Raw genomic sequence first — 16,233 nt, 5'->3', positions numbered from 1 at the left:
CAAACATAATCAATGAACTGCATTTTAGCCTCATAAAACTACTGTTATCTTATTTTTATACATATTAGATGAAAAGTGGTAAAATTGCAAACACGGAAGACTGGCCCTCTATAACATGAAATTCGCTAGGACAAACTTTGGAGTTCAATATAGGTTGACCCTTACCTTTATCCTTGTTTTCACGTTTTTTGTGTTCAATCTACTCTTAAAAAAATCTAAAAAGATAATTTTTCCACGTAACGCAACAATCGCCCTTTTAGCAGTTTAACTGCGAGAATGAAGGTGTATATTCAGAAGATCACAGACATAGAGTGCCAATATTACTAATTCAATTGAGAGTTAAGTTAACAAAAGTGGTGTTTACTTTGATAATCACATTTTGCAGCTGAATTCGCCTGAAAGTTGATCACAATCAGCCATCGTTTTTGTCAGTAATGAGAAACTTTGTCAGAGCAATATATGCCATATAAATTATAGAAATTATTGTTACAAGGAACAAGAAATAACATGATCCGGGCAAGTTTAATTCATAGAAGCAATTACATTACATATGATTGATTCTAAATTGATAAAGAATTAACGAATATCTTTGAAACGCAGCAACAATTACCTTGTACTTTTTATTGTGTATTGTTCATGGATTGTTTTTATTTCTAAAATGGTTGATTGATTCTATTTGAAGTCAACATAAACTTGTTTTTAACAGCCTTGAGACCTGTTGTCATACACAAAGATTCACATACATTCCTGAAACATTACCAAGGAATGCGAACATAGTGATGCGTGAATATGATTATTTTTAATTCGATATTATGAAATTTGTGAAACTGCAAACTGTACAAAATTTATGATAGATAAACAATACAGTCATAAAAATCCGACTAATCGGCTAGTGAATACCCTCGTCAAAATAACCGAAATAAGAAGCATAATCCATCTACGTTAGTTTCGACTATGTGTGGAAGCTAATGATGTTTTGATACTACAAATAAACTTGTACTAAATTTAACTCCGAAAGGTAAAAATACTTACATGCTGTGTACTTTACAGTTAACGGTGTCAGTCGACGAAGATAACTAAAACTGACCTACCCAAAATAATGTATTAAGGATGCTTTTACATTTCTAATTATTAAGACGTGACATTTTAATCTAACTTTGTAGAATAGTTCAACAAATATAATTCAACTCAACCGACATGCGTTGAATTTAATTAAAGAAGGAATACATGTAATAAAAAAGTCATAGCTTTGACGATATATGTCATTCAAATGCTTTCCGTTGTTAAATTACTATTCAACCACAGAGTGGTCCTTTGTGCAATCATCTTTTGACAGACGGTGTTTGAAATGAGAACTGCTATTGTTTATCATCTCAGTCAGGTATGTATGTATTTATGTACTCCTTTATGATTATGAAATCCATTTCAATTACTGTTCATCTATACCCGTAATACAAAACTTAACATAAAAGTATAGAATTTCCGTTGAATATGTTTAAAAAGTCATACACAAACGACGTGAATTTTTATTTCATCAACTGAAAATAGAGGACACACCTAACAAAATGATATCTGCACGAAGCTGAATGGAACGAAATTAACGAGAGCCCTTTTTGTATAATATTTGTTTAGTGTAATTTACACCTTTTGATGCAATAATAAACTTATTCATTAAGTGTTTTAAGTTTACCCCTCCTCTTGATGGTTATTCGCGTATGGCATTTATTGAAGGCGTTTTTAGCTGTACCACTTTTCGCCTGTATACTTAATATATAGCTGGTCTATTCAAAGAAAAATTAGAAACCATGAGTAATGGTAGCATACATCAAGTTGAATTGACTGCCATAATTTTATGATTTAAAAACACATCCCTTTTATAATTAATTGATTGATTGGATGTTGGGGTTTAACGCCCGAGCAGCAATATTTCAGCTATATTCAGGGCAATGAACATGAAGTGGGTGATAAAATGAACATGCAATGAAAAATGGGACAGGACACAAGGACAATGGGGTCGAGAAATTTTGATTGCCACTGAAAATAGGGAGAGGTGGGTAGGGTCGGGCAATTTAGCCTCCTGTGGCGGAGCCCTATGGTTCCTACTCCGGGAGAATACCACTGTAGGGTTTTTTAACGTGCGAGGTACGTGGCATCTTTCCCAACACGGTGCACCACTATGGTTTGCGATCATGTTTTCCATATTATAGTCTGACAACCCCAGCATGTAACACGCCAGGTGTACCCCATTCCACCAACTGGGGCACACAACCCAGTTCCTCTGTGGGCAGAGCGCCTAGCTCCCGGCTAGGTTCCTGAGCACTATTTAGTCGACTTTTACGACAAGCTTAGCGCTGCTGCAGGCCTATTCTTTTGACACCCGGACCTGCACGGAGCCTTTTATAATTAAAAGAGTTAGTTTGCACGGGTATTTTGTGTTTTGTGATCATGCCCCTTGAGTCATTAAGTTGTATAATAAAAATATTCTATTACATTCAGTCCCGTTCTGTAAGTACATAATTATGCTAAATTGAATTTCATTTCGGAGGAATTTTAAATCTTATGGACTCAAAGTTGTTTTTTTTTGAAAAATAAAATAAGATACTGTCGGGAAAATTTATTTGCATTTAGGTTTAATTTTCGTTGGAGTTTTTATTTTATTGCCAATTCTCCTCAATAAATGAAGCAAGATTTAATTTCATTTCAGAATTTACTGATCTTACGCTAAAATATATGTTCCCAAACTCCATTGAAAAACGGGGAGCACGGACCAGGTGATCTGGTGGGTAAGCGTTCTCTGCTTTTCTAGAAAATGTCACGTCCAGGGTATAGACGAAGGAGAAAAAATGATAATGACACGGTGAAAGAAAATCGGTTTTCGTGGTGCAATAGACCATTACGATCCAAAAGCTCATGATGATGAAACTTCCGAAGTGATGACTTTAATCTTATAGCAGCATAAACCAGTTCCATAAACCTAGTTGTAAGAAGTCTTGCATGTTACAAAAAGTTAGCTAAGTTAAGGCAAGCTCTAGTATAACGTAGAAGCTGTGATAAGAAAACTTCATACGCAGGTGCTGATGGGATGCTGCCACAGATGAAAGGAAAGTTGACAATACGGAATGAAAAGTCATTGTGTTTGTCGTTTAGTTTAGTCATAAGTCTTCCTTTTCCATCGATTTGTATGCGTAGAGCAAGACATGAGGCTGATTTTATTGTGTCCTTTATCTCAATCTTTTTTTGGGTAAATGCGATGTATGTGATCACCGAAACTGGGATTGGTTACAATACATCATCTATATAGCAAGACTGAGATCAGAGACTCTGGCTAAACGATATACCTTCTTTCGGATCGGATCAGCTATCAGCTATAAACTTAGTCTGGTAGGAGTGAAAGAATGGCCCAGCGAGTAGTGGAATACAATTTGTTCCCATTAAAATGCCAACAGTCTCTCGGCATGTTTATAATATGATTTTAAATCGTTTTTTACGAAGCATGAAAACTCTCTACCAAGTACTACATATTTGTAACTAAGTGTTGCGTTCTTTTTGAGTAACAACAATGTATAGTATGTTTGAGTCGGGATTTACATTGAGTTTGGGGAATAGTAATATGAAGAGTTGAAAGATCAAAGGTCTTGATGCTTTTTTATTCTGATAATAATATAGTATTTTGGGTTTCCAGAAGATCTTTCGATTATGTCATGATCCCCATTGAATTAATACCAGTATGGGAGTAACAAGTGTTGCGGTAAGACTGAAGACCCTCTTTGAAAGCTGGAAATATTGAAACTGATGCATACAAAGAATTAACAATCAAACAATAGTTAGACATCAAAATAATGGTTTTAATAGTGTTTCAAGTCCGATACGCTCAGTGTGATTTGTCCTACATGATGTTTAGAGTATAACCTATTTCGAAACGTTGACTAATTAACAGCTCACGTCGTCAAATCTAAATTCGAGAAGTTCAACGTATGTCTGGTCTTTTTCCTTTGATTACATTCTTTTCAGAATGGTTTTAATGGGAGAAGGCCAGTTATGTGTTCTTGTCCATAATCCTATTTTACAGGGCTAAGTTGCTAAACAGGTCCGAATTAATACACAAGACATGTTAGATTATGTCATTGATAAGACAAGAAGTTATACATAGAACCTGTCATGGTTTATGGACAGAAGAAGTCCTGAGAAGTCTTAGGAAGTATGAATATAAACCAAAGAACTCAAACTTGATTAGTTACTCCTAACTCTAAAATATTACCCCTATGAATTGTAGAAACAAGAGATTAATGCTCCTTAAAGTAAGATGGCAAATCGCAACTACAAAAAAAAACAATGTATTTAACATTAATACAAAGCAAGATTTGTCTTATAAATAGGACAAAACGCTTTGTGTATACTGGATTTTAATTCAAATTAACTTCCTTGGTTATACAAATGTAAACGTTCTGCACAAATATACGTTATAGATATAGTTTTTGAAATTTATTTTAACAACCAGGAAGAAAATGTCAAACTCGAAATACTTACCTCCAAAATGAGCATACCTAAATTAGTTAGTGTGCTGTCTTTTGTAGGTAAGTAAAAACGTTTGTTAATAGTCATTATTATATCCATCACATCCGCTAATAGCCAAATGCATACTATTTAATTGTCGCTTCAAACAGTATTTTACATGTCCTGCCCTTTGATATCGCGAAATACAATACCTGCGATAGTTTCAGGTTATAGGTTGTATATGAAGCTAGAAAGAAGAGATCCTTTTCTACTGGTTAAAGAGTAAAGTAACTAGAATACCTTAAGGAGGTAGACCTAAGGTAAGGGACACAACTCTTACAAATCATTGAAACTGTATTCAGCATTTTACATCAAACTCAAGACCCAAGAAAGTTAACTAATATATCCTAGGCCTACAAACTTGCCAGATACCATTATCTATATCTATTCCAGCAAGATCTCCAGTGGTATCAGATTCCTTCAAAATATCTTCAATCTACAAAATATAGTTCAGTCTTAGGGGAATCTTTGGCACTAGTCTGTCAGGTGGTAATACAAAATCCAATCCAAAGTCTTCTTTCATTAAGGTAGTGGAAAGTTGTCGTAATGATTCTTGATTAGTGAAGTATAAAAACAGCTTTCCACTGACATCTGGGAAAACATGCTTTCTGAACTTAGGATATTTAATTGCCAATAGTTGGAAATTGGCTTTTTAACATTGTAATCATCGAAGTAACTTGGATTGATTTTATTCTGTTTCAAATGAAAGCATGAGAGGATTTGGTGAAATTGAATTTGATACAAACATATCACTGATTTCAAGAGTTATGTCCCATACCCTAGATCAACCTTCTTAGTATTTTGGATCATTGACAGTATCATTGTTTAAGAATTTAAAAGAAATCTATGTCAAGAGTGCGTACACATCAGTGCATTGAGGACAGTCTAAAAACTGACTTTCGTCTTTATACAAACTGTATACTGATATTCAATTTTTATAAAACTGAACTCGTGGAAGGAGATATAACTGAAATTAAAAGCTTGTTCTTTTTTTATTCAACTATACACTATTTGCCCTATTAACGAATCAAAACGACCTATGACAATATTTTATACAATTTTTTTGTTCGTCATATAAGAAATACTATATTATGTACATTATTTTCTTATTAGAGTAACGTGTATTAAACTTTAAACACAAAGGAGGGCATACCGTATACTCAGGTGCAGGTGTATATTGCGGTTGTATCTAAATAATTTATGCTTAACTGGAAATACCAAATAATTGAAGGAAGGGAGGTTGATTTCCAGGGATAAAAGCACGAACATTCATTAAGAAGATTAATTGACCTTATTGACTCGAACCCTTCTTTCATGGTTAACAGAGTCCATATTCGACAGCAATATCAATACAATCACCTGCCTTATACCTAGTATTTTCCAGCTCTCGGATTAAAAAGGAATTCAATAGTACAAGAGATAAATTGTGTAAACACGGTACTACTTTATATATATCCACCAAGCAAAGGTACTACATTTTTTTCAGAAGGGTACGTCTATTAATGCAAAGTTAATAATTAATTCTTACGATTGAATCACACCGTTTTATTAATCATTTGATAGGCATACATGCCCGCTATTTCGAGTGTTAATAAAACGCATGCATTTCAAATACAAATAGCCATGACTATATTTTTTTGTGAATATCAATGGAGACTATGTAAAACTGTTAATACTTACTCATCACATTACATGCATATATTAAAATATGATATCTTGACATAGTATGCAATTTGTAGACATTAATTAACTGCACATCTCACACTTTTCAAACGCTACCCAAAAATAAGTCTAAAATCCTTTTCTGGGACATCACAAAGCTATGTTTTTTTTTTCTAAATTTACAAGTGTGGACACTTGCCCCGAGGGGCAAGTATGGAGGTAGACTGGTATTGCCAAAAGAGCAATTGTGGACATACATACGTTTTGTCGTGATCAAGAGTGACCAATGGAACCAAGATTCTAGCGGAAATCAAAGGAATGTTATCCAGGGAAAAAAACTGAATAATAGAAAAATTTCCCACTTACAGTCATGTACTCAACGACAAAAATTCGAAATTCTTATGAAACAAAAATACAATACCGATATATAAAGGACCTCAAGGCTGAATCCATCGGTACTAACTCACAATTAGCACTTCAAAATCAATATATAAATCCGGGTCGTTATATATTATGGTCTTCCTCCTATACTGACTTCTTCTGAGAAACTCCAATAGACTCAGTGTACCTTGGCCATTACCTTGTACCTCTACTGAAATCCTGGAAAATGTATGTCATTCAAAAAAGTTATCATCAAAAGTATTTAGGTTTTGAATGGTTGATTACATCCGAAGCTGCAAATGTACAATTGACGTAAATTCTGAACAATTGCATAACGAAGTTTTGTGGACAGCAGCAAGGCTTTTTAATTCAGGTTTACATGATAACCATATCGTAAAAAGCGTCGTTAACTAGGTCGAGGTAACACATACCTGAAAGATTATCCTCTTTTATTAGTTGCATTGTAATCAGAGAAAAATGTCATTGAGCATCCATAAGATTTCATATAATCTGTTTTTAATATAGTGTCCTCAATTATGAATTCACAAGAATCATAATTTTACTATGTTAAATTACAATGTTGTTATATGAACATAACCACGTGTTAGGTCAATCGACAAAGTGAGTACGACTATGAATAGGGAGCATTAAAACTGTTGTTCCCATTACATGTGAAATATGTATTTAATGTTTCCCTTTTCGTAATTTATTCAGCAATAACAGCAATTCAGTTGTATGAAGAGCCTTTTCCTACAGTCGTTGGAGAAAGATTTAAGCTTACTTGTATTACTACAGACCAAATTATTATGTTTCAAGGAGATGGTAAAATGGTGGCCGTTATCACTGGAGGAGATCGTCTTGGCAAATGCAATATTTCTGGTTCATACATCACAAACAAACAACTATACTTACACAGTTGTAATACCAGGAAATTCTAACGATAAAGATTTAAATGGCTCACTCTGGAGTTGTGAAGGGTTTTTGAATGGAGAAAGACAAATGATTCAGCATATATCGAAATGTAAGTGTACTGCAGATAAATATAGAAAGACAAATGTCGATTTTAGCCTTCACATGGTCATGGGATTAATATCAATAATTTGAAACTTACAAAATATCAGGCTTTTCAATATTGATATTTGTGTGCAAATCAACATTATAAAGCGCGTAATTACCTTAATAAAAAATGTCAACATGTTTTTATTGATGCATGTAATGAGAATACTATTTCGTTTTTCGTGTTTTTTATACATGCCTTCAAACACAATGTATTGAGTTTTGACCTGTCATGTGGCGTTTATTTTTATGTGCTATACTTCTACAATTTGAGTTATGTCACTTAGAGATTAAAGTAATTATTCCAAACGTTCTCTTGCCGCCATCGTTGCTTAAATGATTCATATTGTGCGTTCCGATCACTACATTAGGACTAATATATTCAACTTAGTTGTTACATACCATAAACATAGAGTCCGGATTGCGTATTTACTTGAAATGTCTAGTGCGTGTCATTTTGTTTCGTTATTATGTGTTTTGGTAGTTGTAGTCTCCATATTCAGTTGCTTCATCTAGGTCCTATCAATTGTGAATTTACCTGGTTACCTCTGTTCTGATATCCGTCATTGAAATATCTTCAAAATGTTAAACTGCTTGTTCATTTCTTAGGTGCAGGATAAAATATTTTATCAAATTTATTTGAGAAATTCATTTTTATGTTAAATTAACAAAAAAAGAAATCGATTTTATTTCTAGATCCTGATGTGACAGTAAAATCAATACCTGAAAATATAGCTTTTGTCAATGAGGGAACGTCAGTAACATTTCTTTGCGATTTTCCTGTCCGTCAAAGTTGGCAAGCCACAGAGTTTACCGATAGTTTATTAGGAGAAATAGTTAGATTCGAAAGAAATGGCAGCATTTGTGCAACAACTGGATTAGTTCTGAGGTCATACAATGTAACGTGTAATTTAACTCAGGTGATCTTTAGTGCTACGTTACTGGAAACCTCATTGATGTATAATAAACAAAGGATAATATGCAGAGTACAATATGGAACTGGGGATATAGCAAGTGATAAATATTTTGGACAAACAACGATGATAAAGTTATCAGGTGTGTTAATACGGAGCTAAAGATATTAGGGCAACATATATGCGACTGAAATAACTCTCAGTACGTAACTCTTACAGGACTCCATACAAAAATTAAACACCTCAAGCCATCAAGCAAGCATAAAATAATATATCGTTATAACAAGACAAATGACTAAAAATAAATACAATGAGGCAAGAGAAATGGATATCACAGTAATAGTACCATTGCCAAATGGTTTCTGAGAAATAATAATAACAAATCTATAGCCGAATATAGACACAACAATTTAACACCTGTTTCATTGGATTTTTATGGTTGTATTCCTCTTTAAATTCATTTGGGATGACCCGTACTTGCACTTTTCCTTGTTATCAAAGTGAATCTGAAACAGTCAAGAAATTAAATAAATAAACACACCACACAGAAGCAAACGATGTAATACAATATAGATAGAAGTTTGGTATGAAACAACTACATATACAAGCAGCATTTGTAGAATTGAAAGGATCACATGCAAAATATCGAATGAACTACACCGTGTAAGTCTTTGGTGCCGAAGACAATATCCATAATTTGATGCAGTGCAAAGATATTAATTAAAGGACAAAGTGTTTTTAATTTTTTTTTACATATGTAAAACTAAAACGTGATGACTTCATTCAGAATTGTCAGCTTTCCTTGCATCTGTGACAACATCCTTTCAGCACCTGTGTATGGAGTGTTCATATCACAGCTCATACGTTATGCCAGAGCTTGCCGAAACTACGCAGATTTCTTGTATCGCACTAGAACACTAACAAATAGACTTCTGGAACAGGGTTATGTTGCTACAAGATTGAAGTCATCACTACAGAAGTTTTATGGTCGTCATCATGAACACGTGGATCGTTATGGTGTATCCATTTGCACCATGAAAACTGATTTATTCGACGGGTCATAGTTTTCCTTTCCTCGTTTGTCGTTTTACTCTTCTACAACAGTTCGAAAATAAATGCAAAATAATACTAAACGAACAACAAAGTCATGCACTAAGTGTTTTGAAATTTCATAATTAAGATATAGGCCCATAACCACAATACTTAAAAGCGTATTTAAATCTGAGAAAATTCTAAACTGTGGCATCATCAAAGAATTTGATTGGATTTCGGACTATGGAAATTAAGAATATTCGCAGACTTATTATAAAGTTTTTTCTGGTCTTGTGCCTGTTTGTGATTATTTTTCTTTTAAAGGATTCAAAGTTTTAATATCAATATAGTAACTTAAGTTTTACCTTTGATGTTTAACATGTTCATTATGATTTGTTATGTTCAGTATTTTAGTACTTCGAGCTATTCCCTTTATAAAATCAAATGTCCATCATTTGTGGTTGTGTTAGGTAAAACACAATGTCAAATGTTTACCAAATGCTATCATAGTTCGAATGACAACTGTATGTTTGATTAATTATGTGAATATTTTTCTTAGGTCAACACAAATTGTATATCTCCCCAACGGGCGTTTCATTTGGTTCTGATACGACGGTTGTATTGTCCTGCTATCTAAATCAATACCACACTGAAGTCTATTGGAACAAGAACTCTAGAATCTTTAAAAGAATCGTTGCAGCAAACGGTACAGAAAACTGTAACGAATCAACAGTGCGCAACCACGGTTTGAAGTACAGATGTCATGTCAATAATCGACTATATGAATTAGTCATACTTCCTAAATATGTGACATATGGGTTGAAAAATGCGTCATGGACATGCAGTTCTTCTGATGGAACAAATAGCAACACTGCTACATTTAGAGTTACAGGTAATATAGTTCTTCAAATAGATAATAAAGATTAAGAATAGTCAACGACTGACAAATAGTGCAGAGTAACACTGACTGTAGCACTTCAGGAAATGATATTTCTATATTAACAGTCTTTTCAAAACAATATGTTTTCAGTAATATAATTCGAAAAATGTATATAAAATCATATATATATATATATATATAGAAAGGTCTGAAAAATTCCCAACAATGTTAGAACTGTCAAATTTGCGATGCAAATTTTTGGTCGTTCCTTCCGCGGGACTCCAACTCGTACCGCTGTGACATCTATGGCAAAACCGCCTGCACAAAATCCCGCGCCCTAGACCACTCGGCCAGCTAGGCTATATAAAATATAGGTTTCGCTGGCCGGGTCATTCCTCCTCGTAGGATTAATCTAGGGCTGTAATTTTGTAGACGATGTATGGTAGTACGGGACAGTTCATCTAGGTGTTATGTAGGATAGAGGATCGAATTAATGATGCATGTCACAACAAATCAATAGTATACAAACGCCTCATAATATGACGAAACTAATCGCTACACTGCTCCATCGGATCAAATTGATACAGGGTAGATAATAGAAACTTATAGAAGGGTCTGAAAAATTCCCAACGACGTTAGAACTGTCAAATTTGCGATGCAAATGTTTGGTTGTTCCCTCGGCGGAACTCGAACTCCTACCGCTGGATATATATATATGAAAATCAGAAAATTATCCCACTCTTGCAGAAAAGATGTTTTACTATACATTTAAATAATACTAGTAGTTTAGGCATGATTTTTACATGTACTCTTTAGGTATTCCGGAAATTTTTGCAGTCGATTCTGTTAACTGTACATCCCCAGCTAATGTCATGCTTGCCTGCAACCTGAATACATCCTCTATCAGTTATGTAAAAGAGGCTGAATGGTACCACAGCGTCAATGGGAAAGTTATTTGTACACTTAAAGGTACATGGGAAGGAGTTTCGTTTAAACTTCGAAAACAATTTTGTACAATCCATGACACTGGAGTCTACAAGTGTTCAGTAAAGACTGACTTACCAGATTTGGAGACCATTGAAAAAGACGTGACACTGTCTGTCATAGGTAAATTAACATCATAATATATTATAGTAGCATGTTTAAGGTTTTGAAAATCACGGGTTGTGGGGAAATTTGTCTGTACAAAACAGTGCTAAGAACTTTTTAACTAATTTGGTGACATTGTTCATTGCATGGGCAAAAACATTACATATAATTACTTGTCAGTTTCATACTCTTTTCGTGCCATTAGCTCAAAGAGAACAAATTATAGACATTGTGAGCGCATTGATTTACATTTTTATATAGATACTGAATTATGGATGTGAAATATCTGTTAGTTTTTTTTAAACAGGCCCTCCATTGTTTGTTAACAAAACTTCAACCAAATTAGAAACGTCAGTAGATTTGACAGCTGCATTCTATTCCTATACGGTTTCTGGTTTACCAATATGGAAATATCAAAACCGTACTCTAAATCCAGGCACTAAATACTACACAGAGACTTCTGAGGGTCAGATCAAAACAATGTTTTACAACAAAGAAGTTACATTGAATGGGTTTGTTTCGACTTTGTCGATATTTGAATATAACGATAAAGATGACGGGGAGTACACTGTTACAGTTCAAAATTCTGTATCGCATGTTATGGAAACTATCACCGTGAGCTTTTCTTGTAAGTGTTGCATGATCATCCTATAAGTATGATAACTAATGTCGTAGGCTGTATATAAATGTGAATGCATTATCAATTTATGTGTGATCGATGTAAACATATTTTGCATACTCGTTTTTAATTATTGCCATGTTGCTATGGAGAAAAAAAAATGAAAAGATAAAATAAAGCATTGTCAATAGTTATACATTTCGTATTTTGTAGTTTAGACAAAGTATTTTTTGACTCAACTATATTTTATGATATTGCACGCTTGCCGTTTTGATTATAATGGTTTTGCACAGCTGACGTCAGCTCTTTACATTCAAGATGAAAGTGTTTTATATGTAACAAAATTATATGAGTGAATATCAATTTTTCAGATATATTTAATAGGTTTTAAATTTGCTCTCATTAAAAAAGGCATCCAAAAGGCCAAAATGAATAAAAAACATATTTTGTATGTAAATTGTGATGAGGAGAAACTCCCTCAGTGGGACATTCTTAAAATTTCTAAAGTGAAATGTAATAAATCAATTATGTCAGCTCGGTGCATGCAATATCATGTATCATGTTTTATGGAACACTTCGGGTCATGGGTCTCGGTCAATATCTCTTTTTAAGTTTTCCAGTTTTCCATAGAAAAAATGATTCCGCATCGACTGAGCTCCCATAATTGTATAATATGAAATAAATAAGATCGGATAGCACTAAGTAATGTAAATTTCATCAAACATAAAACAAACAAGAAAGCAAATAGAGGTTTATAAAAACTTTCATTTTGGACAGACATACCAAAAGTTAAAAAAAGTAGACAAAACAGTAACGTTAACCCAGCAATTAGAACAATAAAACATTACTAAAATTAAAGTATATTTCAACATAACAGCTATTCCACAGAACCAAGGAAATATTCAAAATATGTACAGCAGTGGTGTACTAGGTGCAGTTGCTGTTAGTTGTATACTTGGGACGGCATTACTTGCAGCATTAGGAGGATATATCATAATTAAAAAACTACGGCTCTCTGGAGCAGGTAATTATTGTATTTCGACAAATTTGTATTTATAACAAAATTGATTATTAAACTTATTAATTATTAAATTTCAATAATTCTTCTATTAAACTCTTGAGTGGAATGTGGAATGGAAGCACTATATCATAATGATAGATCAAGATAAAAAATATTGAAATTACATAAAACTCTGCATTTAAACTTAAAAACCTATTTAAATAACGTATTCAAGAACGAACATTATTCGTTGCATAACATAAATTTTAATGGGATGAGCTTCAAAGGTCTTCAGACACAGCAATAGTTAGTCGAGATAAACATATGACCAACATGATAGACATATTACGGTCTTATTTCCGAAGTCATAGATAAATTATACCAAATTATCGGATATCACAGAAAAGTTTACTTCACAAAAGTCGCCCTTTTGTTCTATACATATGTCACTCCTTTTCATTAACAAGGAAAAAACTAGTCCAATTGAAATAGGAAAGTTGCTACCATTGATTTACCATAGGCTACCATTGTATGCCATATTTTACCCCTGGTGCTTTCGATAAAACAAAGCGACATAAATGCTTCACCTTTGGAAAACAATTATACAATGAAATTTCCGTGAATAAATTCATCAGTAATAAACATAATTGACAAAACGAATAGTGGTACATATTATAAATCATTCATCAGTAGCAAACAGAAAGCTCATATTGTATCAACAAAAAGTTTTACTCCGGTTTTAGAATACTAAATAAAAGGTTTTATCAAAGATATAGTAGCAACTAGGTTTACGAGTACAATCGTAACAGTAAATTCAAGGGTACATGTATATGCATGTACATATATACACACTCAATATTGAACAACTGTCATATAGAATGGTACAGGTAAAGTGAAAAAACAGGAACTAGAATCAGGTGCACCTGAAGAATAAAGATCCTAGTTAAAAATATTCGCTGAACTTATTATGCCATATCAAGTCTGCCAGAGAAATCTGTGACGCCTTGGTTTGTCTTGTCTTCAGATGCATGTCATATGTTTAACTTGTCTTTTTAACTGTATATGTTCGTTTAAATTTTTTACAGAAAACAAAGATGCTCCTAAAACGTAAGTATCATGTTTGGCAATGCAAGTTATGGAACAATGTCAACATTGTCTACTATCATTATGTAGCAAATCTTAAATTATGTGTCTGTGCATTTAGTTTATGAAAAATATACTAACGCAACACTTTATTCATAGTTATGAAGCTCAAACGTTTCTTTCTAAGACAGTAGCTATCAATACGTCAAATGTACAAAATTGATTTAATATCACAGTTAATATAGGCGCAAATACCAGTAATATACTAGCTAATTTCCCGTCAAGTTATTTTATTATTTTTCTTCTCATCTACTTTTGCAATACAATATCGATGCAAAACATGTAAAACAAAGCCAGCTAATACGCGATCGACAACATTTCACATATAACGAGAATAGGTATGGCGTATATGTCAAAGAGACAACAACCCCACCGGGATAAAAATGTCAGCCAAAAGCCATCCATTTGTCTTCATTGAACGGCGGGAAAACCTTCATACAACAGAACAGGCTGCAGCTAGCGCCAAAACAGCATTATACACAGATACAGCGATAAAGTTGCCCTATATACTCAAGTAACATAACAAATACACTAGAGGCTAGTAATTCCTGACAGGCGCAAAAATAGGATTAAAGTACTTCGTCGTGATCACAACCCTCCCCCTTATATCTGGCCACTGTGGAAAAGTATTACACAATTGAACACACATTAAAATCAGTTCAAGGTCTGGGTCCCGTGTTACAACGAAAAAAAAAAGAAACTGAATATAAATTACACAAATATAAAAACTAAGGACTACCAGCAGTTAACTGACATGTCAGCTCCAGACCAGTTTAACCCTACAAATGCTATGTGAATTGAGCTTCACGTGAAATATATTATTTCACATGAAATAAACGTGGTTTTCATGTAAAATTCATTTGACATGAACGTCATGTGAAGATTTCACTTAAAATGTACAAGAAAGCTCTACTCACAAGAATTTTACGTGAAATCTCTCACAAATTTCATAAAATCATGTGAAATTGAAGTTAAATAATTGTGCCTGTATGCTGATAAAAATTGTTACTTGTTGTTTAATTTCCATTTAAGCGAGCAGAACTACGATGAATTGGAAATAAGAAGTTTACCAAGTGTGTATGAAACTGTCCAATAGTCGTGAATATGGAATGTGGCGTTTCAACATATACCTCAACCGAGGTTTTCTGACATTTTAAATTCACATTCACCTTCAGTGTAAAATTTAACTGTTTACATAAGACTGTTTAACTGATTACCTTTGTGGTGTAAATACCCAAATATGTAACAGATTGACTTACCTTTCCCAAAATTTAATGTTTAGACCAATCGTTTATTTTTCTTGTTGTGATTTTTATGTAGATGGCGCACATGCTTTGTCTTTATATATACTGCCTAAATTTAGAATTACGTTTATTCCTAACTAGGTGCTCCAGACAAGCCTGTTAAATTTCTTGTACATGTTTCTAATCAAACTTCGTTCGATAATAGAATAACATTGCATGAACTAATTTACCCTTTCCTTTGCCACCTTTGCCAGAATCGCATTTTCTGAGTTGGCTGTCTTTATCATCAAGAGTAAATTTCGAACGTTAGACGCTATTTGGAGCTTGGTTACATATGAGTTAATTCTGGTTAGTTTCATGGTGGGTGGGTTGACAATCTAGTAAGACATATCTTACTGTTGATATCTGATCTCACCTGTGTGATAGAAACTCCGTATTGGTCAATCAAGTGTGTTGAAAACCATAAAACGTTTGTAGTGATGATACCAACAAAGGCTAAATATAATGCTGCCTTAGAAGTTTACTTAATGTTTATTTTTAGCGCTTTACTTTAGTCAATGTTGAAATCACATGTACTACAATAACGGATTAACTGTGAAATGTTTACTTCATAACCTAGAGATATTAATGTACTGATACATAGTTATGGGAATTATTCA

The 16,233-nt window shown here is 33.5% G+C and overlaps 1 protein-coding gene across 8 annotated transcripts; it reads left to right on the top strand.

Annotated features, from left to right (window-relative positions):
* Positions 1-838: 838 nt before the first annotated feature.
* LOC148626223 (uncharacterized) lies at positions 839-15,795 on the top strand. Of its 8 annotated transcripts, XM_088570041.1 has the most exons (11): positions 839-1,381; positions 4,070-4,198; positions 4,499-4,574; positions 7,312-7,618; positions 8,350-8,709; positions 10,159-10,491; positions 11,296-11,586; positions 11,876-12,196; positions 13,065-13,211; positions 14,273-14,294; positions 15,363-15,795. In XM_088570041.1, exons 4-11 carry the CDS (start codon positions 7,333-7,335, stop codon positions 15,424-15,426), a joined length of 1,824 nt encoding a protein of 607 aa, XP_088426167.1. In that variant the 5' UTR covers positions 839-1,381; positions 4,070-4,198; positions 4,499-4,574; positions 7,312-7,332; the 3' UTR covers positions 15,427-15,795. The 8 variants fall into 8 exon arrangements, with proteins under 8 accessions (XP_088426167.1, XP_088426168.1, XP_088426169.1 ...); XM_088570042.1 differs by lacking the exon at positions 4,070-4,198; XM_088570043.1 differs by lacking the exon at positions 4,499-4,574.
* The last annotated feature ends 438 nt before the right edge of the window (positions 15,796-16,233 follow it).

The sequence above is a fragment of the Perna viridis genome, chromosome 2 (assembly GCF_037379345.1).
Source record: "Perna viridis isolate PV_CMFRI_1.1 ecotype Kerala chromosome 2, ASM3737934v1, whole genome shotgun sequence".
NCBI lineage: Eukaryota > Metazoa > Mollusca > Bivalvia > Mytilida > Mytilidae > Perna > Perna viridis.
This window is presented reverse-complemented; position numbering and strand designations above follow the sequence as displayed.